This window comes from Schistocerca piceifrons, chromosome 3, assembly GCF_021461385.2.
Source record: "Schistocerca piceifrons isolate TAMUIC-IGC-003096 chromosome 3, iqSchPice1.1, whole genome shotgun sequence".
NCBI classification, from domain to species: domain Eukaryota; kingdom Metazoa; phylum Arthropoda; class Insecta; order Orthoptera; family Acrididae; genus Schistocerca; species Schistocerca piceifrons.
Window position 1 is genome coordinate 517,975,492 of NC_060140.1, and position 25,641 is coordinate 518,001,132.

At 39.5% G+C, this 25,641-nt stretch overlaps 1 protein-coding gene across 2 annotated transcripts in view; it reads right to left on the minus strand.

Annotated features, from left to right (window-relative positions):
* The window catches only part of LOC124789302 (protein lava lamp-like), a 153,976-nt gene that overhangs the window by 87,142 nt on the left and 41,193 nt on the right, over positions 1-25,641 (minus strand). For both annotated transcript variants that reach the window (XM_047256613.1, XM_047256612.1), the window contains exons 5-6: positions 22,647-22,993; positions 10,409-10,631 (exon numbers count right to left, since the gene is read on the minus strand). In XM_047256613.1, coding sequence (XP_047112569.1) covers positions 10,409-10,631; positions 22,647-22,993 — 570 coding nt within the window. The remainder of the gene's footprint in view (positions 1-10,408; positions 10,632-22,646; positions 22,994-25,641) is intronic.

The following is a 25,641-nucleotide window of genomic DNA, read 5'->3' on the forward strand; positions in this document are numbered from 1 at the left end:
TGCTACCTGAGACTGCCGTATTGGAGGGTCTTGTCCAGTATTTATGCCCTGAGTGCGCTGGGTGCTCTCTTTGCTGTCCGCACCCACCTGGCGCTGCTTGTAAGGTGTTGTCTCTTCCCTGGTGCTCCCTCGGACGTCCGCACCCGACTTGGTCACCATCTGTGGCTGCTCTCTGAGGCCCGTCCTTTGTTGGGCATTCCGATTGTGGTCCGCGCCTGCCTGGCGCTGCTGGTAAGGTGTTGTCTCTTCCCCGGTGCTCCCTCGGATGTCCGTGCCCGACATGGTCTCCATCTGTGGCAGCTCTCTGAGGCCTGTCCTTTGTCGGGCACTCCGTTCACGGTCCGCGCCTGCCTGGCACAGCTCCTGAAGTGTTGGCACTTCCCTGGTGCTCTGACGGTCGTCTGCGCCCGGTTTGTCCATCACCTGTGGTCGTGGCAGCTGTCAAAGGCCTGTCCCGCGTGGGGAATTGTGTTCGCGGTCCGCGCCCGCCTGGCGCTGCTCCTGCGGTGTTACTACTTCTTGAGGAGTTTCTTGGTTCCTTTCGTTGGGTCCTGATAAGCTCCAGAGCCGGACTCCACACCGAGCTGAGCTGGTAACCACTGTCTTGGTTTATTAGGTTGTCTGTGATCTTGATCTCGATGGCCTCCTTTATGACACTGTCCCAAAATCTTGGCGTCTGTGTCACAATTTTGGTGTTGTTGTAGTCCATTGAGTGACTGAGCTCCAGACAGTGCTCTGCTATGGCAGATTTAGTTGCCTGTCTGAGTCTGGTGTGGCTCTGGTGTTCTTTTCGCCTGATGTCCACCGTCCTGGTTGTCTGGCCAATGTATGACTTTCCACACTGGCATGGAATGTTGTAAATGCCTGGTTTACGTAGCCCCAGGTCATCCTTCACACTCGCTAGCATTGTCCTAATTTTGGAGGGTGGACAGAAGATACTCTTGATATCATATTTTGAAAGAATTCTGCTGATCTTTGCAGAAATAGGTCCAGCATATGGCAGGTATGCCACCTTCTTCGCCTCCTTGATTTGGCCACCCAGATCCCCCAACATTAAGCCCATCAAACTTTTGGGGATGTAATCGAAGGGTCAGTTCATTGCACAAAATCTTGCACTGGTAATGCTTTTGCAATTATGGACAGCTATAGAGGCAACATGGCTCAATTTTTCTGCAGTGGACTTCTAGCGACTTGCCGAGTCCATGCCACGTCGAGTTGCTGCAATCCACTGGGCAAAAGGAGGTCTGGCATGATATCAGGAGGTATCCAAGACTTTTTGTCACCTGAGTGTGTAGATTTAGCTTCTTCTGTGTTTTCTTAATAGCATATTTCTTAAATTTCGTGCAGTTTTTTTCGTCTAGTTACGAGTTTTAGTCTCACATTTTTGTTACTATGAAGTGTTGTCAGGCAGTCTGTAGTGCAGTTTTCATTTATGCTGAACAGTTAGCTTCACAGCTCATAAGGTGTCAGCCTCCACTGGTGACACATAAAGTGGTTACCAAGTTGAATATCTAGGTTACTGTCTGTGCCTTTATAGTCAATTCTTAAGTTACGAATACTGGAATGGGTAGGGTGTGGGCAGGCTACGTGCGGACGCAGGAGCAGCTGGCCAAAGTTTATGAATGGCTGAATGCTGTTTTGGCTACGGTCAGTCATATCCAGGCAGTTGGCTCAGGGTGTAACGGTGACAGAGAATCTGGCATGTTGCATGAGACACATCAAATGTCTTGTTTTGCTCACAGGCTCTGCTACTGAGGTACCTCCTAGTGTCCCCAACATGGTGGATCCATCCACTCTGGAGGATGAGTGGCAGGTGGTAAAGCAACTGCGTAGCTTTAAGCAAAGGGCTGGTGTGGAGGCTGGCAATTTGTCCTTGACCATTCGCCCTGTGAATGGACAGGTGGCCACTCCTTCAGCCATGTCTAAGCAGGTGCATGGGGGAAAGGGTTTACTAGTTATCAGAAGCTCCTACACTGGGAGTGTTATGGAACCCCTTAGGTAGATAGTATTCAGGACTGGAAATCTGAGATGTAGAGCTGGCCTTGCCTATGACTTTTGAGCATGCAAGGTGCACTTGTCTGGAAGTTGTGACTCACATCGGCATCAACAATGTCTGTCACTTGCATTTTGAGACCATCCTCAGGTCATACAGGCGGCTGGGGCAGGTGGAGAAGGCTGCTGACTTTGTGTGCACGGTGCAATCAGAGCTCACAATTTGCGCCATTGTTCCCACAGTTGATTAGGAGCCATTTTGTTTGGAGCCATGTGGAAGGCCTTCACCAAAGGCTTCACCAACTCTGTGATGGACTTGGCTGCAGATTTCTGGACCTGCCTTATTGGGTGGGGAATTGCAGGCTTCACTTTGATAGGTCAGGGGTGTACTACACAAATAAAGCAGCTACTAGGGTAGCTGAGTACTTGTGGAGGGCACATGGGTTTTTTTAGGCTATGTGGTAGGTTGAGGTTCTCTGCCGAACACTCGCCAGACAACTTGCAGATAGCGATATCATACCATGCTCAGAGTAAAGACACTTCGATTAACAAAATTTTATCAGTTAACTGTCAAAGTATTCGTAACAAAGTTCTCAAATTTACTGCCCTCCAGGAAACTTCCCATGCTCAAATTATTCTGGGACTGAGAGCCAACTGTAGCCCACAGTAAAAGGCTCAGAGATATTTAGTGATTTATGGAAAGTATATCAAAAAGACAGATTAGACACCATAGGAGGGTGTGTGTTCACAGCAGTTCACAAAAATATTGTCGCTAATGAGGTCAAATTTAAATGTGACAGTGAAGTTATCTGGTCACGCACAACAGGTCTAGGTGAAATCCAGTTAATTGTTGGATGTCTTTACCAACCACCCTGCTATGACAGTTTTAGAGTCACTAGCAGAAAGTCTACGGTCAGTAATGCAGAAATACCCAGATCATGCAGTATTAGTTGGAAGCAATTTTAACATACTGAGCACAGACTGGGAGACCTATGGATTCACTGCAGTGGATACAGGCAAACATTGTAGCGAAGTTATTTCGGACACATTTTCCAAAAACCTCTTTGAAAAGTTAGTTCGAGAGCCCACATGCAATGGAAATATTTTAGACCTTGTAGCTACAAACAAGACTATGTAATCGACAGCATCATTATTGAGAAAGGGATTAGTGACCATAATGTGATCATAGCAACTTTGGTTACCGAAATTAATAAATCAGTTGAGAGGGCTAGGAGAGTATTTCTACTAGAAAGAGCAGACAGACAGTTGTTAGTATCTCACTTAGACAATGAACTGACATAATTTAGTTCCTGTATGATGGACGTAGAGAAATTATGGGCAAAGATTAAATAGGTTGTAAATCATACTCTGGAGCTGTAAGTGTCGAGTAAGTGGATTACAGATGAAAAAGACCCACCGTGGTTTAACATCAAAATTTGAAAAATGCTGAGGAAACAAAGGTTGTTGCACTCTCAGTTCAAAATGGAATGTGCAAATGATGACAGGCTATAGCTAACAGCAATTTGTGCACCTGTAAAAAGATCGATGCAAAAAGCTTACAACAACTACCACTGTCATACCCTAGCAACAGATTTTGCCGAGAACCTAAGAATTCTGGTCCTTTTTAAAACTGCTAAGTGGGTTTAAAGGCTTCTATCCACTCATTCTTTGACTAGTCTGGTGTGGCAGTAGAAGATAGCAAAAGTGAAGTTGACATTTTAAATTTCACATTTAAGAAAACATTCATGCAGGAGAATCATACAAACATACCATTGTTTGACCATCACACAGACTCCCGCATAGAGAAAATAGAAATAAGCATCTCTGGTATAGAGAAACAACTGAAAGAGCTGAAAGCATTTAAGTCTTCAGGTCCTGATGGAAACCTAATTTGGTTTTACAATGACTACTCTACAGCATTTGCCTCTCACTTGGCTTGCATTTATCATGAATCTCTCATTTGCAAGTCCGAAGCAAAAGTGCAGGTGACTCCGGTATATAAAAAGGGAAGAATGAACCCACAAAATTCCAGGCCAATATCTTTAACATCAGTTTGCTGCAGAATCCTTAAACATATTCTCAGTTTGAATATAATATACTTAGTTGAGAGGGAAATGCTTCTGTCCACAAATCAGCATGGTTTTAGAAAGAATCACTCATGTGAAACTCAGCTTGACCTTTTCTCACATGAGAGCCTCTGATCCATGGATGAAGGGCAACAGGCGGATTCCAAATTCTGAGATTTCCATAAAGCATTTGACACAGAGTCACACTGCTGGTTGCTAACAAAAGTACAAGCATACACAATAGGTTCGAATGTACATGAGTGGCTCAAAGACTTCTTACATAACAGAACCCAGTATGTTTTCCTTGACAGGGTGTGTTAATCAGGGACAAGGGTATTGACAGAAGAGCCCCAGGCAGGTGGGACAGGACCGCTGTTATTTTCTATATACATAAATGAGCTAGTGGACAGAGAAAGCAGCAGTCTGCGGCTCTTTGCTGGTGATGATGTGATGTGTGAGAAGGTATCGCTGTTGAGTGACTGTAGGAGGATACTAAATTGACTTAGACAAAATATCTAGTTGATGTGATGAATGGCAGCTAGCTCTAAATGTATAAAAATGGAAGTTAATGCAGATGTGACGAAAAACAAACCCATAATGTTCGAATATAGTATTAGTAGTTTGCTACTTGACACAGTCACATTTATTAAATATCTATGTGTAATGTTGCAAAGCAACACAAAATGGAATGAGCACAAAAGGACTGTAGTAGGGAAGGCAAATGGTTGGATTTGGTTTATTGGGAGAATTTTAGGGAAGCATAGTTCATCTGTAAAGGAGACCGCATACAGGACACTAGTGGGACCCACTGCTGAGTACTGTTCAAGTGCTTGGGATTTGTACCAGGTCAGATTAAAGGAAGACACCAAAGCAGTTCAGAGGAGAGCTACTAGATTTGACACCAATAGGTTCAAACAACACACCAGTATTACGGAGGTGCTTTGGGAACTCAAATGGGAATCACTGGAGGGAAGGTGATGTACTTTTTGAGGAACACTATTGAGAAAACTTACGGAGCTCGCATTCAAAGCTGACTGAAGAACAATTCTACTGCCGCCAAAGTCCGTTTCGTGTAAGGACCATGACAATAAGACTAGAGAGATTAGGGCTCATATAGAGGCATACAGAGAGTCGTTTTTCCATTGCTCCACTTGGGAGTGAAATGGGAAAGGAAATGGCTAGTAGCAGTAAAGCGTGCCCTCTACCATACACCATACAGTGGCTTACGGAGTGAGTATGTAAGTGTATATGTAGACATTTTGTGAAGATGAACATGCCTTTGCACTATACTAGCTTAGTAGTTAAACTAAGTGTCTGACCTGTTGAAGAAACAAAAACGTTTCAGTAGATATGGGTCCACAAACAAACTATTTGTGAACAACTGTGAATGTATGATTATATGCCATTTTATTTCAGTTTGAAATGTAATCTTTTCAATTAAGTTTCCATCTAACTGGTCTCAAGTTTCACCCTTGGCTCATGGTAAGGGAATGTAGTAGATACATGATGGGACAATTGCACATTATGCTGCTGACACAAGTTGACACCTAACAAGCCAATATTATCCAAGATGTGTACGTCCAAATTTTACATTTTCCTTATCTTCCACCTTGTTTCCTTCTATCAGTTTTCAGTGTCAGTAATGGTTTGTTAACACCAAATTGTTTCTAATCAAACCTATATCTGATCTGGCTCTCTCAGGTCAACTGAATATGAGAGATGGTCAGTTACAATTCTGCTTATAAAATTTTGTACATGTCCTTGTCTAGTTATGCACATATAATTAATTTGTGCAAAGTAATGAAATATATAGTTATGGTAATTAAAATAATGGAAATTTCTTAGCACATTTGATAAATGTGGCACTCGATGTCCTCTAGTCTGTTGTACAAACACAAATCCGTTATGATTGGAACGTATAGTGAATTACTCCAAATAATTTATGCCGTACAATGCAATGAAGCTCTTGGTTGCAACAGATATTACAGAGGAGAAAATCTGCTCTAGATTTTATGCTCTACAACTGAGTACATATGTTCAGTCTGTCATGTTTAGCTAGGCCAGGGTAGATGGTTAAGTTACATGCAAGTTTGTTACACCACACGTAAAGATACAAAATTTAATGACTGTATCCTTTCAGACAATAATACCTTTGTTACACAATACATTTAGTCACATACAATATTCCTCGGCAGTAATTCAGCCTAAGAATATAATAATAAATGCAACAGAATGGTAGATACCATCTTAAACAGCATTTGTACTCCATTCAATACATAAATTTCCTAACATGTGAAGCATACATACACCATAAATGATATAGGGAGGAAGAAGTGGAGGATAGCTCAGTTTCTCTCTTTCAATATCGTGTTCTGTGCATTTCACATTTTCAGCGCAATGTAAAAGCTTGCAGGGAAAGTGTGCCATTACTGTTTATCCTGCCAACCATCATAGTATGATGGTGGTATTAATCCAAATATATTATAAAAATATGTGTGTGTGTGTGTGTGTGTGTGTGTGTGTGTGTGTGTGTGTGTGTGGGTGTGTGTGTGTGTTTTCCACATCTAGGTCTGAACAACAGGACCGATTTAGCAAAACTTGGTATACTTATCCCTTACTGTCAGGCAACAGTCGCTGTGGGAGGTAAGAACCACGTACCTATCATAGTTCAGATGATATGACATCATAAAGAATGAGGTGCCGGAAAAACTGTCACATTGTGCATGAAATTTAAATTTACACAGAGGTGACAAAAGACACAGGATACCTTCTAATGTCGTTATCAAATCTCCTCCTGCATAGTGCAGCAATTTGGTGTGTTACTGACTCAACAAGTTGTCGGAAGTTCCTTGCAGAAATACTGAGCCATGCTGTCTCTACAGCCATCCACAATTGGCAAAGTGTTGCCAGTGCAGGATTTTAAGCAAAAAATGACCTTCTGATTATGTCTCATACATGCTCAATGGGGTTCATGCCGGGTGGTTTAGGTGGCCAAATCATTTGCTCCAATGTCTGCAATGTTGTTCAAACCAATGGCAGCATGGAGCATTGTTAAGGGAACATGAAGCACACGAATGGCTGCAAATGATCTCCATGTAGCCGAACATAACCATTTCCACTCAATGATTGGTTCAGATAGACCAGAGGACCCAGTCCATTCCATGTAAACACAGCCCACACCATTAGGGAGCTACCACCAGCTTCCATAGTGCCTTGTTCACAACTTCAGTTCACGGCTTCATGGCGTCTGCGCCACACTCTAGCCCTACCATCAGCTCTTCCCAACTGAAACAGGGATTCACCTGACCGTGCTACGGTTTTTCTGTCATCTAGAGTCCAACTGATACAGTCATGAGTCTAGAAACGGCGCTGCAAGCTGTGTCGTGCTGTTAGTAAAGTCACTCACGTAGATCGTCTGCTGCCATAGCCCATTAACACCAAATTTAGCCACACTGTCCTAACGGATATGTTTGTCGTATGTCCAACATTGATTTATAAGGTAATTTCATGCATTTTTGCTTGTCTGTTAGCCTTGACAACTCTATGCATAAGCCACTACTCTCGGCCATTAAGTGAAGACCGTCGGCAATTGTGTTGTCAGTGGTGAGAGGTAATGCCTGAAATTTTGTAGCCTATTCACAAACACGTTTGATTTGATACTTTGGATCTCGGAGTATTGAATTCCCTAATGATTTCTGAAATGGAATGTGCCATGCGCCTATCTCTAACCTCCATGTCGTGTTCAAAGTCTGTTGATTCCTTTTATGCTGTCATAATCAAGTCCAAAACCTTTTCATATGACTCACCTGAATACAAATGACAGCTCTGCCAATGCACTGCCCTCTTATACCTTTGTGTACATGATACTTCCATCATCTGTTTGTGTGCGTATCACTATCCTATGATGTTTTGTCACCTCAGTTTATTACTTCTTTGGTACTAACTCTACTCGCAACATATTTCGCTGACAGTATCCGTATTTGCCTCTGAATGTACTTACATAAATATATCATTGTAAGACACACAGTTCAAGAGATTCGATGTCGTAAACACTGAGATATGTTGAAAATGCCATGTCATGCATGAAGTTTTAATACATTTATTATTTGCTACTAATACACTCCTACACTTGAGTCAACTTAAGGAAATACCTGACACCTGGCAGCGTTTTAGACAGCTTTCAACTGCAAAGCACAAAGAGCTGTAGGCAAAAATTATAGCTGTCTACAGTGAGGAATAATATCTCTTAATTTGTATACTGTACTTATACATTTGCAAGTAATGTACATTTCTTTGTAAGACTGTTTCATAATTTCAAATGTGTTTTCACAAATATATGGATACTTCACTACAAACACAGTTAATTTCGAACAGAAAACTGGAAAAATGAATACCAGGACAATGCCAGGTTTGTCAGCTGTTATTAAACAAAAAAAGGTTCTTGTGGTCAAAATTTATTATATAGTGATGGTACCCATACACTGCCATGCGACCTCATGGTCTCCCACACATTTCCTTTCAATCAGTGCAACAAACACTGACAACTGTGTAGCAGAAAACTGTATCAGATCCCTGCAACAAAGTAATCAAGCAAAGCCTAATGGCTATATCAGATGAATATGACTAATCACAACAAGGTTCTTTAATGGTCCAAAGATGGTGATACCATTCATTAGCAGATCAGGTGTCAACCTACAGCAATTGTGAATTTTGTTGCACTGTGGATGGGACATGAAGCATTTTGCTTAAATGGTGAGCTGATACCTTGCTCATTCCTCTCTCTTTGGGTCACTGAAGAATCATCTGAGTGGCTAGTGATTCATATCCAAAATGGACATACTATGGCCTATCCTGGGTTAGCCAGCTTGTCGAAGTAATTGTTACCCACTGACAATGTGTTCAGATATCAGGGGTGGATTAATGAAGTTTTGTGGGTGGGGGCATTTACCTATACGAGAAAGAACGCCCAGGGGTCCTCTCCTTGAAAGTTAAGGAAAAAACCTTCAAAAATACTGTTTAAGGCTGTTTTGATACATAAAAATATCAAAAAATTGCAAAAATGTGTTTTATTTTAGACAAAAAAGTTTTAAATTTCTTGAAACGTGTAGCATTCACAACCTTTTTCTGAATAACTTCTTGTATATAATTGTTAACACACACCAGCAAGCTCATAAGCCTTCACAGAGGTGTCAGTTCAATTCAGTTCACACACACACACACACACACACACACACACACACACACACACACACACACACACAGCAGATTATATAATTGTAAAGCATGCCACTATGGTGTTTAACTTTGGTGCAGATTACAAAAATTACCATCTGATTTTAATTTAGTTTCAACTCTTGGGGGGGGCGATCCCCCTCATCCCCCCCCCCCCCCCCTTAATCTGCCATGTCTGAAATAGTGATTGTTGTTGCTCCCAGTACGCAGTTAGCAGTTCAGTACAGGCTCTGTGTCTGAGCTGGCATTAGTCAGACGTGCTTGCTAAATGGACTCACGTGGAACACATGGTTTTGGAAGTAATGGATTCTGTATAATTATTTGTGTCACGTTCTTTGTTCTGCAACCTCACGTTATTCAGCTCTATTCAAACAGCAGTAGCAGTTTAGAGTTTGCTACAATCTGTTCTGTGGTTGGCTGCACTCGCTAGTGTGTTTTTGCTTTGATGATCTGTGCTGCGTTCCGACAGCTGTAGTTTCAGTGTAAGTGATTAAGAAGGTATTGTGGCACATGGGACATAGCTAAAACTGGATGTAGTTAAATTGTTTGAAACGAGTAAAAATTTTGGCAATAAAACATATGCAACAGGCTGTGGTTTGCTAAGAACTGTTCTCACTCAAACCCTCCATTGTCTGCTTCCTAAAAAGTATTGTGGCACATGGGACATTGCTACAATGGAATGTAGTTAAATTGTTTGAAATGAATAATAATTTTTGTAATAAACCATATGGTACAGTCTGCAATTTGCTCAGAACTGTTCTCAACTGAACCTGATATTGTTTGATTTCTAAAAAAGTACCAGCAAAAGATTAGCTCCTTAGAGTGGAGAGAGTAGCAGCACATCAGGCAGTTGTGTTATATTACCAAATAATCACATTATTGAAAACCATACTATCTTCATAACTACCTGCAGAACGTAGTTTGTCTATGAGAGCTCTAAAAAACCTCTTCTTCTGCAGGAGAAAGGCATCGGAGGATTTTATTTTTGATTGTCATCATCTAAAAAGCCACCCCACTTCCATCCATCCATCCCCCCCCCCCCCCCCTCTTTCTCTCTCTCACACACATGCACAAATATATGTGAAAACGGAAATAAATTAAATGTTTTATGTTTTCACCTTGTTTTCATGAATAACAGATTTCAGGCTACTAATCTCATTGTTTGCTTTCTCAAGAGCCTCTTCTAATGCTCTTACATTATCAGTTAGATGATTTTCTTCAGACTGTTTCTGTAATTCAGATTGCAAAAGAACAACTTTCTCTTGGAGCTCTGCATTCCGAGTGCTCAGCTCAAATCTTGTTGATTCCAGCATCTTGTTTCTGTCTTCCATCTGTTGTAACCTGCAGAATGAAAAACAACTTACTAAAATAAAACTTAAAAAAATATACATGACTGCTGCATGAAATGATACCTGCACAACAGAACACACAGTAATAGCTTTGCATTTCTTTTGCATCTACATCAATACGCAAAAAATTCACACTTAAATGTTTCCATGCTTTATTATGCAGTGACATGCATGTGTACTTTAAAAGACAGTGCTATGTCATCTGCAGAGGGCACCTCAGTCTTGTGTGTTTGTGAGATTTCACAAAAAACAGGAGTGGGGACTGAGAAACCAGCCATGAGACACAGCGCCAGACACTAGAGATTTTTCCTGACACTCCCAAGATGATGAAAACATGACCCTAGAGGACATCCAAGTCTTGTACAGACGTTGGTCAGCACATCAGCGATCAGAGGGAAGCATTGGAGCCATGCCAAGCGGGTGTGAACCGGAGGTGGAACACTCACGCAGCACGAACCGATTACGGAGCGCTCAGGAAGAGACAGAAGTGGAAATCGAGGAAACAGCCAGGATACAGAGCACCAGACACTACAGATGATGACTGCGAACCCAGAGAGCGGCCAAGCCAGATGCAGATTGCAGTGGGAAAACCAGTGGCCAGAGGGGCCCATGGGAGCCGGGCCTGGCGGGCACGGATCGCGGAGGGAACACCCAATGCAGTGTGGGCTGGCTAGGGAGCGCCTGGCACCTTACAGGCATAAATACTGGACTCGGTCAACTCGAGGACCATTCTCGGGTAGCATCTGAAGAAGACAGAGAGTTACACCATCAAAATATTGTGCGAGAACGACACGAACATCCGGCAGAAGTCCTGTTTTTTCAAAATATCAACAGATTGCCAGGTAAGCCTCAAGAATTACAACACTACTCATGATGGAAACATATTGCATCTAATGGCAACAGACCTGACCTCTTAGAGGATCGCCATAGCGAAACTGTATCAGTGACCATAACGTGGTTGTGGCAACAATGTTTATCAAAGTACAATAGACAACTAAAACAAACTGAAAGATTATGTATGTTCAGTAAAACGGGTGGGGGGTGGGGGCGGAGGGGGGGAAGAGAGTACGGTCATATCTCAATGAGGAACTTGAAACTTACAGTATAGGGCAGGGGCATGTGGAGGAACTCTGGCTCAAATTTAAAAGAATAGTTGACCACGCACTGGACAGATACATACCCAGCAGAACAGTTCATAATGGGAGGGAACCTCCACGGTTTACAGTCACTGTAAAAGAAACTTCTAAGGAAACAGAGATTACCGAGTAATTGGTGTAAAACAAAGTGTAGGGCTATAGATAGAGCGATGCTGAATGAAACGCGTTTGGCTGTCAAGAGAGCAATGCACACTGCCTTTGTATCAGAATATTGTCAAATGATCTTTCAAAGAACCCAAAGAAATTCTGGTTTTATTTATAGGCTATTAGTGGCACCAAAGTTAGCTGGTGAATGAGACAGGAACTGAAACTGAGGGTAGTAAAGTAAAAGATGATATGCTCAACTCCATTATCAAATGTTATTTTACAAAGGAAAACCCAGGAGAATTGCTCAAATTTATTTCTTGTAGCACTGAAAAGAAGAATGAAATATGTATTAGTGTCAGTAATGTTGAGAAATATCTGAAACCGTCCAAAATGAACAAAGCTCCAGGGCCCAATGGAATCCCTGTCAGATTCTATACTGAATTTGGCTGAGTTAGCCGCTATTCTAACTATAATCTATCATAGATCCCTTAACAAAAACTGTGCCCAGTTATTGGAAAAAGGCACAGGTCACACTTGTCTACAAGAAGGGTAGTAGAAGTGATCCACAAAACTACCATATAATATGCCTGACATCGATTTGTTGTAGAATCTTAGAACATATTCTGAGCTCGAATGTGATGAGGTACCTTGAACAAAATGACCACCTCAATGACAACCAGCATGGATTTATAAAACATCGATCATGTTAAACCCAACTTGCACTTTTCTCACATGACATACTGAAAGCTTTGGATTAAGGCGATCAGGTAGACGTTGTATTTCTTGGTTTTCAAAAAGTATTTGTCTCAGTAAAACACCTATGCTTACTGTCAAAAGTATGATCATATGGGGTATCATGTCAAAATTGTGACTGGACTGAGGACTTTTTGGTAGGAAGGACACAACATGTTATCTTGGATAGAGAGTCATCGTAAGCTGTAGAAGTAATTTCGGAGGTAGCCCACAGAAGTGTGTTATGACCCATGCTGTTCATGTTGCATATGAATGACCCTGTAGACAATATTAATAGTAACATCAGGCTTTTTGCAGATGATGCTGTTATCATAATGAAGTACTATTGAGAGAAGCTGCATAAATATTCAGTCATATCTTTATAAGATTTCAACATAGTGCAGAGATTGGCAACTTGCTCTAAATATTCATAAATGAAAAATTTTATACTTCACAAAACAAAGAAACATTGTATCCTAGGACTATAATATCAATGAGTCACTGTTGGAATCAGCCAAATCAAATAAATAGCTGGGTGTAACACTATGTAGGGATATGAAATGGAATGACCACATAGGTACAATGGTGGGTAAAGCAGGTGGTTGACTTCGGTTTATTGGTAGAACATGGGGAAGTGCAATCAGTCTACGAAGGAGATTGCTTACAAATCACTCTTGCGACCAGTTCTAGAATATTGCTCAAGTGTGCAGGACTAATACCAGATAGGCCTAACTGGGAATATTGAACATATACAGACAATGGCAGCACAAATAGTCACAGGTTTGTTTAATCTGTGGAGAATGTTACAGAGATACTGAAGGAACTGAACTGGAAGACTCTTTAAGATAAGACGTAAACTATTAACACAGTTTCTAGAACCAGCTTTAAACTATATACTACAACCCCCTACATTATCACTCACATAGGGGCCATGATTAGAATAATTACTGCATGCACAGAGGCTTTCAAAGAATCATTCTTCCCATGCTCCACATGTGAATGGAAAAGGAAGAAACCCCAATAAATGGTACAATGCGATGTACCCTCTAGCATGAACCTCATGGTGGTTTGCGGAGTGTAGATGCAGATGCAAATGTAGAAATTCAAAGAATGTGCTTGAAAATTGTCACAGTGTTCATTGCAGTCTGGTTGAGAACAAGCTTTCAGGGGCATCACTGTTCTTTAGTGAATATGTACTTTGCGATTACATGGCTCTGAGCTGGTGTAACACTGTTCTCAGATTCTGATTCCTGTATTGTTGCTACTCTTTTGCTATACTATGAGGCTAAAAAAGTAAAGTCTGTGGTTCAAGCCTGTGACTTAGCTTTTGACCTGACTGAATTGTAGACTGCAACCTTTCTTCGTTACGGTACTACAAGGAGGGGGTGGTGGGCCCACTGCCCAGCCACCTTTTACCCCGGGTGAAGACCTCTGGCACTAATTTTGTAGCAGGCTGAGTGCACCTGATGTTCTGGAAGGACTAGAATAAGAAAAATCCCCGTCCCTATCCGGGACTGAACCCTGGGTCTCTAGGGCTGGACTCTAGTATTTTAACATTTAGACCATCACGGCCACATACCATACATCCACCAGCAAAAATTCCTCTTTTTTTATTCTGCCATGAAAAGCTTAAAGGTTAACCTGCAGAGTAAGAAGTTGAGTAAAGGAAGCACCTTATGCTGCTTGAAATTCATTAGTGAGTCTGTAGTGCAAGAGTGGGAAAGAAAACTACGTTAGGAATAATGCTTAACCCTTTGCAAATAAATAATTACATTTACCCAATTCAGAAATTTAATTTTTGAAGATTTTTATTAGTGTTAATTAAGCCTATGAATAGAATCATTATAAGGATATAGTTTATTTAAAAACAAAGATGATGTGAGTTACCATACGAAAGTGCTGGCAGGTCGATAGAAACACAAACAAACACATACATACACACAAAATTCTAGCTTTCGTAACCCATGGTTGCTTCGTCAGGAAACAGGGAAGGAGAGGGAAAGACGAAAGGATGTGAGTTTTAAGGGAGAGGGTAAGGTAAGTCTTTCCGCTCCCGGGATTGGAATGACTCCTTACCCTCTCCTGATGCACATCCTTTCGTCTTTCCCTCTCCTTCCCTCTTACCATAGGGTAAGTCTTTCCACTCCCGGGATTGGAATGACTCCTTACCCTCTCCCTTAAAAACCACATCCTTTTGTCTTTCCCTCTCCTTCCCTCTTTCCTGACGAAGCAACCATTGGTTGCGAAAGCTAGAATTTTGTGTGTATGTGTGTGTTTGTTTGTGTTTCTATCGACCTGCCAGCACTTTCGTATGGTAAGTCACATCATCTTTGTTTTTAAATATATTTTTCCCGCGTGGAATGTTTCCCTCTATTATATTCATAAGGATATAGTTTGTGAGTCATATTCATAAATGATATAAATAACAGGAATCGTGACAAAGTCAGAAAGGAGAAATGTATATTGTTAAGTTAGGGCAACATAATAAAGGTTACAAAACTAATGCCTGAAGTGATGGAGCTTGTTCATAACAATGAGAGGACTGTACCAGGTAGTCACTGATGGCCACCAACAATGTCCTGTACTCTGATTAAAATTACTTTATGATTGATGTTTCACCAAGTTGGCCCCTACAGCCAACTGCCATCCAATCATAGTTCTGCTTTGAGTGCCACATGCTCACTGTGTTTTTCGTTTTGTATGTTACATGCAGCACCTTGTGAAGCTTGGTTGTCTGCATGCTGGCAGCACTGCCCCCTGCCACTACAATCTGTCAATCCAAAAGTAATTTTAACCGAAGTACTGTGATGCTGTATGAGTGTAGGGCTACAGAGCAGTGCCACTCAAATTGTTGAGGGTTATGTAATTATGTTGTAACTGAAGAGGAGAGAATGTCAAGGAACACTGGTCAAATGTGTTCTTGTTTCATTTATTTCATGTTTGATTTACATTTATGTATGGCAAGGAACACTTACGACCATTGTAAAATTTATAAGTTTGTATGTGATATATTGTCCTTTATGATGCTTGATCATCATGGATTATATTGAAATTTTATGTGTAAATTCGCACACGTCCCGAATGAATATGAGTGAAGTTTCATGTTCATCAAAGCAATACCAGCCAAGATATATTTTCTTGTTTGACTCCACGCACAACTTTGAAGAGAGCGAATGAGAATTTCTGGTGACTTTGGGCTATTATGCTTCGGACAATACTTTGTTGAAAGAAATTAAATGTGGTCATCTTGAACAACTGTATGTGTTCTCTTAAGAATAATAATGAAAGGAGTTTTACAAGCCATACTCAGCCAAAAAATTTTAGGCAAAATAGCCTGAAAAAATTACAAAGTCTGGCTTCCTATATCTCAGGTACGATGAACATGACACTTGGTATGAAGTAACCTAACACACGGTTCTCAGATATAAAGTTTCATTTATGTACTGCTTTCCAATACTGAATAAATTAAGTGCAAAGTTGAATATTTTGTAAAACGGTAAAAAATGTGGCATTTTCAACCTGATTTTGCAATAACCTATGTTCTATAAAACTTCCAAACTGGGCTCATTAGAAAGACCATGGTTTTTAATAGCAAAAAAGAAGTTTATTTGAGAAGCCAACACAGAATAACAATGCTAATCAATTTCAATCGAAGCTGGGTGTGAAAATCATGGCATGACAAAAATGTAAACTTCAGATTCATATATCTCATAGAGTAAATGCAAGCTGAATGTGAAAAACTTAATACACAATAGGTCGGTAGCACAAGGATGTGGAATACAAAATTTCATTCAAATACTATTTTCCAGTGACCTACAAAGTTGTCAAAAAGACCAAGACTTTTTTAAAAATGCGAAAACAGGGTATATTCCTCTCTCTCTCTCTTTTTCACAAATACATTAGTGTATTACAGCTTCAGAAGCTGTCCCCCTCCCACGAACAGTGGTTAACAGTGCTACATAAACTGAGGCAAAGTAATAGAAAAATCCTGCTGTGAAGAAATTTTAACATTGGCTTCTTATATAGTGTTGATTAAAGACATATAAACATGAAACTTTGGAGACAACAACTAAGCAATGTAAGGTTTGTCAATATAAAGTATCATTCATGTACTGCTTTCCAAATTTCTACAAAATCATCTCAAATTTGATTTTCATAAAAATCACAAAAATACATCACAAGCAGTTTGCTTTCAGAAATATCTTTTTTGCATGTTCTGAGCATTCAGAAAATCATGTTCGATTTTCCAATGTGCACTAAAAATACCTGAAAATTATGGACAACTTTGAGAGACTGTACCATGGTAACAGGTAACATTGCAGTAACCCATTGCCCATGTTTCATTTGCATGTGGTTTTTATTTTTAAACTGACTAATAATATCTCACTATGTTGCACTGGTCCATGGTGTCATTGTCGCTATTTGTTCAAGAACATGAACCGACAATCCCATTGCCATAGGTGTCATGCTCGCTCATTGTGCAATACCAACCAGTGGGGGGCTTCTTCATCCAGTTTCTCAAGATTGTAATTTGGTTTCTTAATTTAGGTTTCAAAGCCCTGTTGCGCTTCCTGTCTGCTTACAGAGCTGCTAAGTACCTTATCTCTTCTGTTCTTTACATGAGCACTACTGATTATTTACTTCAGCCATTTTAACAGTACGTGGCACACAAGAACTGATCACAGCATAAATTGTAAACAATGTCACTGTGGACCAACACAATATAGTGAGATATTAATTTCCAATAATAAAAAGAAAATTGCAACAAAACACAATCAACAGATTTCTCAAATGCAGCCTCTTCCCATGGTACTTTCTCTCAAATTTGTCCATTATTTTCAGGTATTGTCAGCGTGCAACAGAAAATCAAATGTTATTTCCTAAATGCTCGGAAACATGTTCTTTCCAACTATGATTAGTTTAAAATCGGTTATGGAAATCAGATTTTCTAAAAGCAAATTGAATCTGCTGTATTTTTGTAATTTTTATGAAAATCAAGTTTGAACTGATTTTGTAGAAATCTGGAAAGCAGTTCATGAAGGATATTTTATTCTGGAAACCTTTCTGTTGCTATGTAGTTGTGCCAAAGTTTCATGATTATCATGTCTTTTATCAATGAGATATAAGAAGCCAAACTTAACATGCTCTCTTTTATTCCAAAGCTTTAATAGAAAATGGTCTTTATAAAAGAAGTGCCCTATTTTCACCTTTTCAGAAAAATGAACTTTTTTTTTTTTTTTGACAAACCTGAGGATCATTCTAAAATAGTAGATAAATGAAATTTTGTATTCCACATCCTTGTGCTACTAACCTATTGCATATTAAGTTTTGTGCTCAGCATGTGTTTGATCTATGAGATATAAGAATCCAAAATTAACATTTTTCTCCAGAATGAGATTTTCACTCTGCAGCGGAGTGTGCGCTGATATGAAACTTCCCGGCAGATTAAAAATTTCTCTCATACTGAGATTTTTACAGCCAACTGTGATTGAAGTTGTCTAGGATTGCTAGCTCACGCTGGATAATTGAATAAATTATTGTTTGTTGTTAAAACCATGGCACTTATTAATGAGCCCAGTTTGGAAAGCTTTAGACAACATAGCTTTTTTGGAAAATCGGGTCGAAAATACCAGTTTTGATCTTTTTACAAAATCTTCAACTTTGCACTAAATTATTCAGGATTGAGAAGTGGTACATAAATGAAACTTTATATTTGAGAATCTTGTATTGTTAAGTGACTTTACGCCTAGCATCACATTCAGCATACCTTTAGTCCCTGGGATATAAGAAGCCACACTGTGAAATTTTTTTTACATCAATTTTATCTGGTAGTTTTACCTAAGATTTTCTTGCTGAATATGGTTCGCAATATTCTTTTCATTAACATTCTTAAGAGAACGAATGGAGTTGTACAATATGGCTAAATTTCGTTTCTTTCAACAAAATATTGCTCAAGATACAACAGCTCTTAGTCACCAGAAATTTATACTCGTTCTCCGCAATATCATGCATGGAGTGAAAATATCTTGGCCAGTATTGCTTCAATGAACGCTAAACTTTAATAATGTTCATTGAGGACACTTATGAATGTTCGCCTGTTATTTCAGTGAAATTTGTTCCGAAATTAGGCAGTTTAACATGGACTGAACCAGTTAGTAGTCCTAGGATGGACATGTGTGTACACGCTGCGTGTGGACACATGATGAACTGGCCAAAGTTTGCCAACAGCTGAAAATGCTTTCAGCTGTGATGAGCCATCTACTGGCTGCTGCTTCAGGGTGTAGTGGTGGCAGAGAATCTGGCATGCGTGGGATATGTCACGGGCTCTGTTACCAAGGAAGCTTGTAGTACACCCGAAGAGAGGGTTACGACCTTGTAAGGTGAGTGGCAAGTTGTAACGCGTTTGTGCCGCTCGAGGCAGAGAGTCAAGGTGGACACTGGCTGGCCTCGACCAATCAACATGTAAGTGGACAGGTGGCTGCTCCTTCAGCAGAGTCTGAGCAGGCAAAAAGGAGCAAGGAATTGATAGTTATAGGGAGCTCCAATGTTAGGTGTGTTGTCAAGTCCCTTAGAGAAACAGTGTCCACGTCTGGAATGAAGTTCATTGTGCGCTCGGTATGTCTGCCTCAGGGCCTCATCTGAGAAGTGGAGGTGGCGCAGCCTGTGACTATCGAGGGTGCAGGGTGCTGACGTCTGCAAGTTCTGGGTCACGCCAGCACCAATTATGTTGTCACTTGGGTTCTGAGGCCATCCTCAGTTCATATAGGTGACGGGCAGAAATGGTGAAGACTTTTGGCCTCACTCGTGGGATTCAAGCAAAGGTTACAATTTGCAGCATCGTACCTATAGTTGATTGTGGTCCTTTGCTTTTGATACGAGTGGAGGGTGCCAATCAAAGGCTCTGTTTATTCTGTGACAGTCTCGGCTGCATATTTATGGGCATGTGTTAGGGGATGGAGAATTGTAGGACTCCGCTGGATATTTATGGGCCTGTGTTAGGGGATGGAGAAATGTAGGACTCCGCTGGATAGGTCACGAATGCACTAAACAAAGCAAGCACCTACTCAGGTATCAGAGATCTTGTGAAGTGCACAAGTTTTTTTATGCTAGACAGTGAGTTGAGGTCCTCTGATGAAAGCTCACCAATTGATATGCAATAAGTGAAATCAGAGAGCATAAAAAGTAAAGACATTTCATGTGTCAAAATTTTAAAGTAAATTCTCACAGTATTCGTAACAAAGCTTCTGAATTTATTGTACTGCAGAAAAGTTGTTGTGCTCAAATTATTTTTGGAATCAAGTGCTGGCTGAAATCAGAAACAAGAAACTCGGAAATATTTAGTGAGACATGGAATGCATATTAAAAAGACAGATTAGATGCCATAGGAGAGGTGGTGTTCATTGCAGTCGACTAAAATATTATGTCTATGGAAGTAGAAATTAAGTCTGACTGTAAAATTACTCAGATGCATGTAATTGATCTAAATGAAGTAAAGTAAATTATCTGATGTTTTTACTGGCCACTCAATTCTGACATGACAGTTTTAGAAACATCCAAAGAAAGCCTATGCTTAGAAGTGTGAAAATATCTATGTCATGCAATATTAGTTGGAGGCAACTTTAACCTACTGAGGAAAGATTGTGAAGTCTATGGATTCACTGAAGGTGGTAAGAACAGACAGTCTTGTGAAGTAGTTTTGAATATGTTTTCCAAAAACTGTCTTGAGCAGCTAGTTCAATAGCCTAAAGCAATAAAAATATTTTAGACCTTGTAGTGACAAACTGGCCTGAGCTTACTGATTGTGTCAGTTAGAGATAGGAATGTGATCATCTCATCACAGTGATGATGGTTACTAAATTTAATAAGTCCATCAAGAAGGTCGGCAGAGTATTTTTGCTAGAAAGAGCACATAAACAGGTTTTAGCAGCCAATTTACACAATAAATGGACATCATTTAGTTCCAATATAACAGACATAGAGAAACTGTGAGCAAAGTTTGAGCTGACTGTAAATTGCACTCCAGAAAAGTATAAGCCGAGTAAGTGGATTAACGATGGAAAAGACCTACTGTAGTTTAATAAAAAATGATGACAGGCAAAAGTTAGTAGACATTCATGAATCTGTAAAAAAGATCCGTGTGCGAAGCATACGACAACTTCCATCATCATATCCAAACAAAAGATCTTGTCGAGAACCCGAGAAAATTCTGGTCCTATGTAAAGTCGCCAAGCACGTCAAAGGCTTCTATACAGTTACTCACTGACCAGCCTGGTGTGGCAATAGAAAACAGCAAAAGGAAAGCTGGAGTTTTAAATTTCATGTTTAAGAAATCATTCACATGTGAGGTTTGCACAAACACATCACTGTACAGACTCCCATTTGAAGGACACAGAAGTAAGCATCACTGGCAGCACAGAGAAGCAACTGACAGAGTTAAAAACAAATATGTTGGTGGTTAATGATGGAATCCCAATTTAGTTTTACAAGAGAGTACTCTATGGCATTGGCCCCCTCACTTAGGTTACATTTATTGCGGATCTCTCACCCAGCGCAAAGTTCTAAGTGACTGCAAAAAGGTGCAGGTGTGTTCAAGATCAGTGTATTCAAGAAGAGTAAAAGAACGGACCCGCATAATTGCAGACCAATATTGTTAACACTGGATTGCTACAGAATTCTTCAACATATTCTGAGTTTGAATATAATCATTGAGACAGTAAAGCTTCTGTCCACAAATCAGCATGGATTTAGAAAGCATTGCTTGTGTCAAACTTGGTCTGTCCTTTTCTTGGACGATATCTTGTGAAAAATGGATGAAGGGCAACAGGCAGATTCCATACTCCCCCAGATTTCCAGAAAGCAAAGCAAAGCATTTGACACAGTGTCCCACTGCATACTGTTAATGGAGGTACGAGAATATGGAATAGATTCCCGGATATGTGAGTGGCTTGAAGACTAGAGCACGATATATTATCCTCAACAGAGTGTGTCTATCAGAGACTATGGTATCGTCAGGAGTGCCTTAGGGAACAGTGGTAGGACTACTCTTTTTGTCTACATACATAAATGATCTGACAGACAGAGTGAGGAAAAAATCTGAGACCCTTTGCTGATGATGGTGTGGCATATGGGAAGGTGTCATTATTGAGTGGCTGCAAGAGGGCACAAGATGACAAAATTTCTAGTTGGTGTGAAGTATGGCTGCTTGCTCTAAATGTAGAAAAATTAAGTTAATGCTGATGAGTAGGAAAAATAATCTCAATATAGCACTGGCATGTGCTGCTTTATACACTCACATTCATTAAGTATCTAGTCGTAATGTTGCAAAGTGATAAGAAATGGAACAAGCACGAAAATGCGGTAGTAGGGAAGGTGTACTGTCAAACTTCGGTTTATTGGGAGAATTTTGGAAAAATGTAGTGTATATATAAAGGAGACCGAGTACAGACCACTGGTGCGGCCCATTCTTGAGCACTGCTGAAATTTTTGTGATCCTCGCCAGGTTATATTAAAGGAAGACACTGAAGCAATTCAGCAGCGGGCTCCTAGGTTTGTTACGAGTAGGTTCAATCAAAAGGTGAGTATTACAGAGATGCTTTATAGCCTCAAATAGGGATCTGTGGAAGAAGGATGACATTCTTCTTTCAAAATATGGGTGAGAAAATACAGCTCATACAGAGGAACACAGTCATTTTCCTCTCTCTCTATTTGCAAGTGGAACAAGAAAGAAATCGACTAGCAACAATACAAGGTAGCCTCTGATATGCACCATACAATGGCTTGTGTAGTATGTATGTACATGTAGATGTAGATACGTACAGTGTTTCGATTTTCAAACATACAATCTGTCTTACTCTGGAAAAAATGCAAGAGAAATGGATACTTACTTTACAATATCAATATTTGCTTTTCATCACTAAAACTAGTATTGTCATTAAGATTGCATTCCTGGGAATCCATATCAAGTGATATAAAAGCACGCAGGAGAAAAGAGTGGAATGTAAAAATGATAAGTTATCAGAAGCTTTCCACACCTCTTGTTTTTTGCTTCCAGTTGTTTATTCAGGTCTTCTTTCTCTCTTTTCATGTTTGATTCAAGGGCAACAAAATTTTGCTGCATTGTCCTCATCTCCTCACGTGTTTCATCTAAGGTATCTAAAGTTGCCTTGCTTTTGCGTGACAAGTCTTCTGACATTAATGTTATTGCCTTTGTGCGAGCTTCAATTACAGAATCCTTCTCCTTCAAGTTCTCTTGAAGATCAATTATTGTATTTTCCAGTTCAATTATTTTACCATTAAGTTCTGTAATTCTATTGTCTCTCAGAGATATCTGTGAGTGCAGTTCTTGAATCTGATGTTCTGGTGACATACCTTCTGGTATCTGCAAGAAATAAATAAAGTAAAAATAAATAAATAATACAGACTTGTGAAAACTGCATGTGCACGACCCTGGAAATGTTTACTCTAAAGATATCTTCCTAGATTTTATAAATGAATTTTAGTTACTTTGTCAAAATTTATGACACTGATATTTTGTCTTGCCTGATGTTCTGAACAAAAATGAAAAAGCAAATGAAAAGAAAACGGATAGACATGAAAAGATGCTTACAACACAATTATCAGCTGTTGGCAGCATCTATGACTTGAGCTCAAGAAACAAATTAGTATAGTAAGAATTTATCATTTACTAATTAGTAAGTAAACAGGGGACTCTAAAAGAATGAAATTTAGATTCGATAAGTTTCCAAGTACCATCAATGTTTCAACAAATTTAAAAACTTAAGAAATATGAAATTTTGGGAATATGATTGGCAAGGAAACAAAAAATACTGTTGAAACACAATTGAGACAAAAGAGGGTACAGAAAAAAATGAAAGAAAAACCAAATGCTAGAGAGAAAGAACCAAAGCAAAGGAGCATCTACAACAGAAACTGAAAAAAAAAAGGAACAAGCGAAAAGGTGAAACAAATCGGTTTGAAGGACAGAGAGCATGTGAACGTGAGTGTGTACCTGCGAAGCTGGGGAAGGCAACGGGAATTTGAAATCCAATGCCTGGCAATTTTACTTTGCAAAGAGTAGCGTGAAGTGATGAGGTTGAAACCCATGTTTAGCAGACTGTGATACAGCTTAATTATTGTATTCACAAGGATGGTGGGTAATTAATTAAAGAAGTAAGCAAAAAGAGTACCAAGCTGTGGTTCTTGGTGCTGGGAGGAAAAAAAAAACATTTTGTGCTTTTTCACTTGATTTTAGGTCAAGCTACTATCCACAAGTTGACAAGTTGGTTACATTGTTGTTACAGAAATATACTCAATAAATTTTTCACGAATGATGAGTGAAACTACAACAGGGATCACTAATCTTTTAATACCCACAGATTGCACTATCAAAATCTGAATATCTTGTGGGCTGCATGCTTCCAACTTCACATTTTAAAGGTGTTCAATAAACAGTATTTTTAAATACAAAAAGTGGTTTTGATATAAACACTGTCAGAAAATACCCTAAACTGAAACATGTTTAAGGGAAGAAACATACAAATATTTTTAAAGGACAATTTTATTTAAAAAGAAAAAGCTAAGAACAAAAAACACAGTCTTTTATAGCTATATGCTAGTGAAATTTATGAGCACAAGTCAGTATTACTGCAATTTAAGAAAAAAATCTAACACAACATAATGGGTTGGAGAGAAGGTTTGCTCGTAATCTGCAGTAGTTGGCTTCACGATTGCATAATTCTGGAAATACTTCAAGCTAGTGTTACCAAGGCAGTCAAGAAAAGGTCATGTATTTTGGATTCGAGTAAAAATTTAGAATAATACTGACAAATTCTGAAATGTATTTACAAAAGGCGATGAATGTGGTTCAACCTGCCACAAATTATTAGTGATGTTTTTGAATTTGATGCATTTCTGATTAAAAGATTGAGGCTGCTTTGTTTACAAACTTTGATTCAAATATCTTCTCAACAATGCACTTAAAAAGGAAATAAAAAATGACAAAACCTGAGCATTATCAGCACACTATCTACTATCATATTTCTGAGGAACTACGCATTGATTATGAAACAGTCTTAGACCATTCAGATATGATGGTATAGTAACAGCTGAATTTCATATAATCTGATAGTGAATCAAAACTCCATCTGTGAAAAAAAAGCTACAGCAGAATAATTTTCACAGTTTTTGAAACAGTTAGTTATGGATGACAAAATTAGATCATGCATGACAAAGATGTTCATTAAAGTTAGGCGAAGAATTGGCGAAAGAACACTGCTGCTCCACTGTGTGATGGAGTTGTCTTTGAACTATATTTTGTTGTACAAGAAACACACAAAATCTCTGCTAGTTTTGTTCCGAATACCATAACCAAAACAATGAATGCTTTATGTGACACTGAATGGTTTCATGGGCTGTATGGGGCCCATGAGCTGTGGGTTGCTGGTCACTGAACTCTACTATGTAACAATGAAAACAGCTATTGAGGATTATGTGAGCTACACTCAGCTACAGGAGACCGCCTATGTGAAGTCTAGAGTCTAGTCAACAAACCTGTGTTGGCAGTAGGAGTATAACCGTACCACATATTATATCATCCTGTGTTAGCTGAGTGAGTTTCTATTGTCTACTAACTCACCACAATTGCTTGTACAGTGCTTGTGGAAGTAATTAGCTGTCCATTCAAGTGCACCACAGTCAGGTAACGTATTTTGAGGGATAGGCAATACTAATAATAATGATAATAACAACATTACTGCAATCTGTGTTACATTATAAACTGTCCATTCTTCTTTGTCACTAAGTTTTTTTAAATAAAAAGAACTCACATTGTACTGTGTCACTGTTTTTAATAATATCTATTATTTATACAATACTTTTCTGCAAAACAAAAGATGCTGAGCAACTGAGAGAACTCAAATATGTTAGCCAGAGGCCATTAAGCTTTACGTAGACACATATAGGAATCAAAACAAAATTTGCAGGTAGCTAAAACTCACATTTCTAAAACTGTTGTTGCATAGTGCAAGA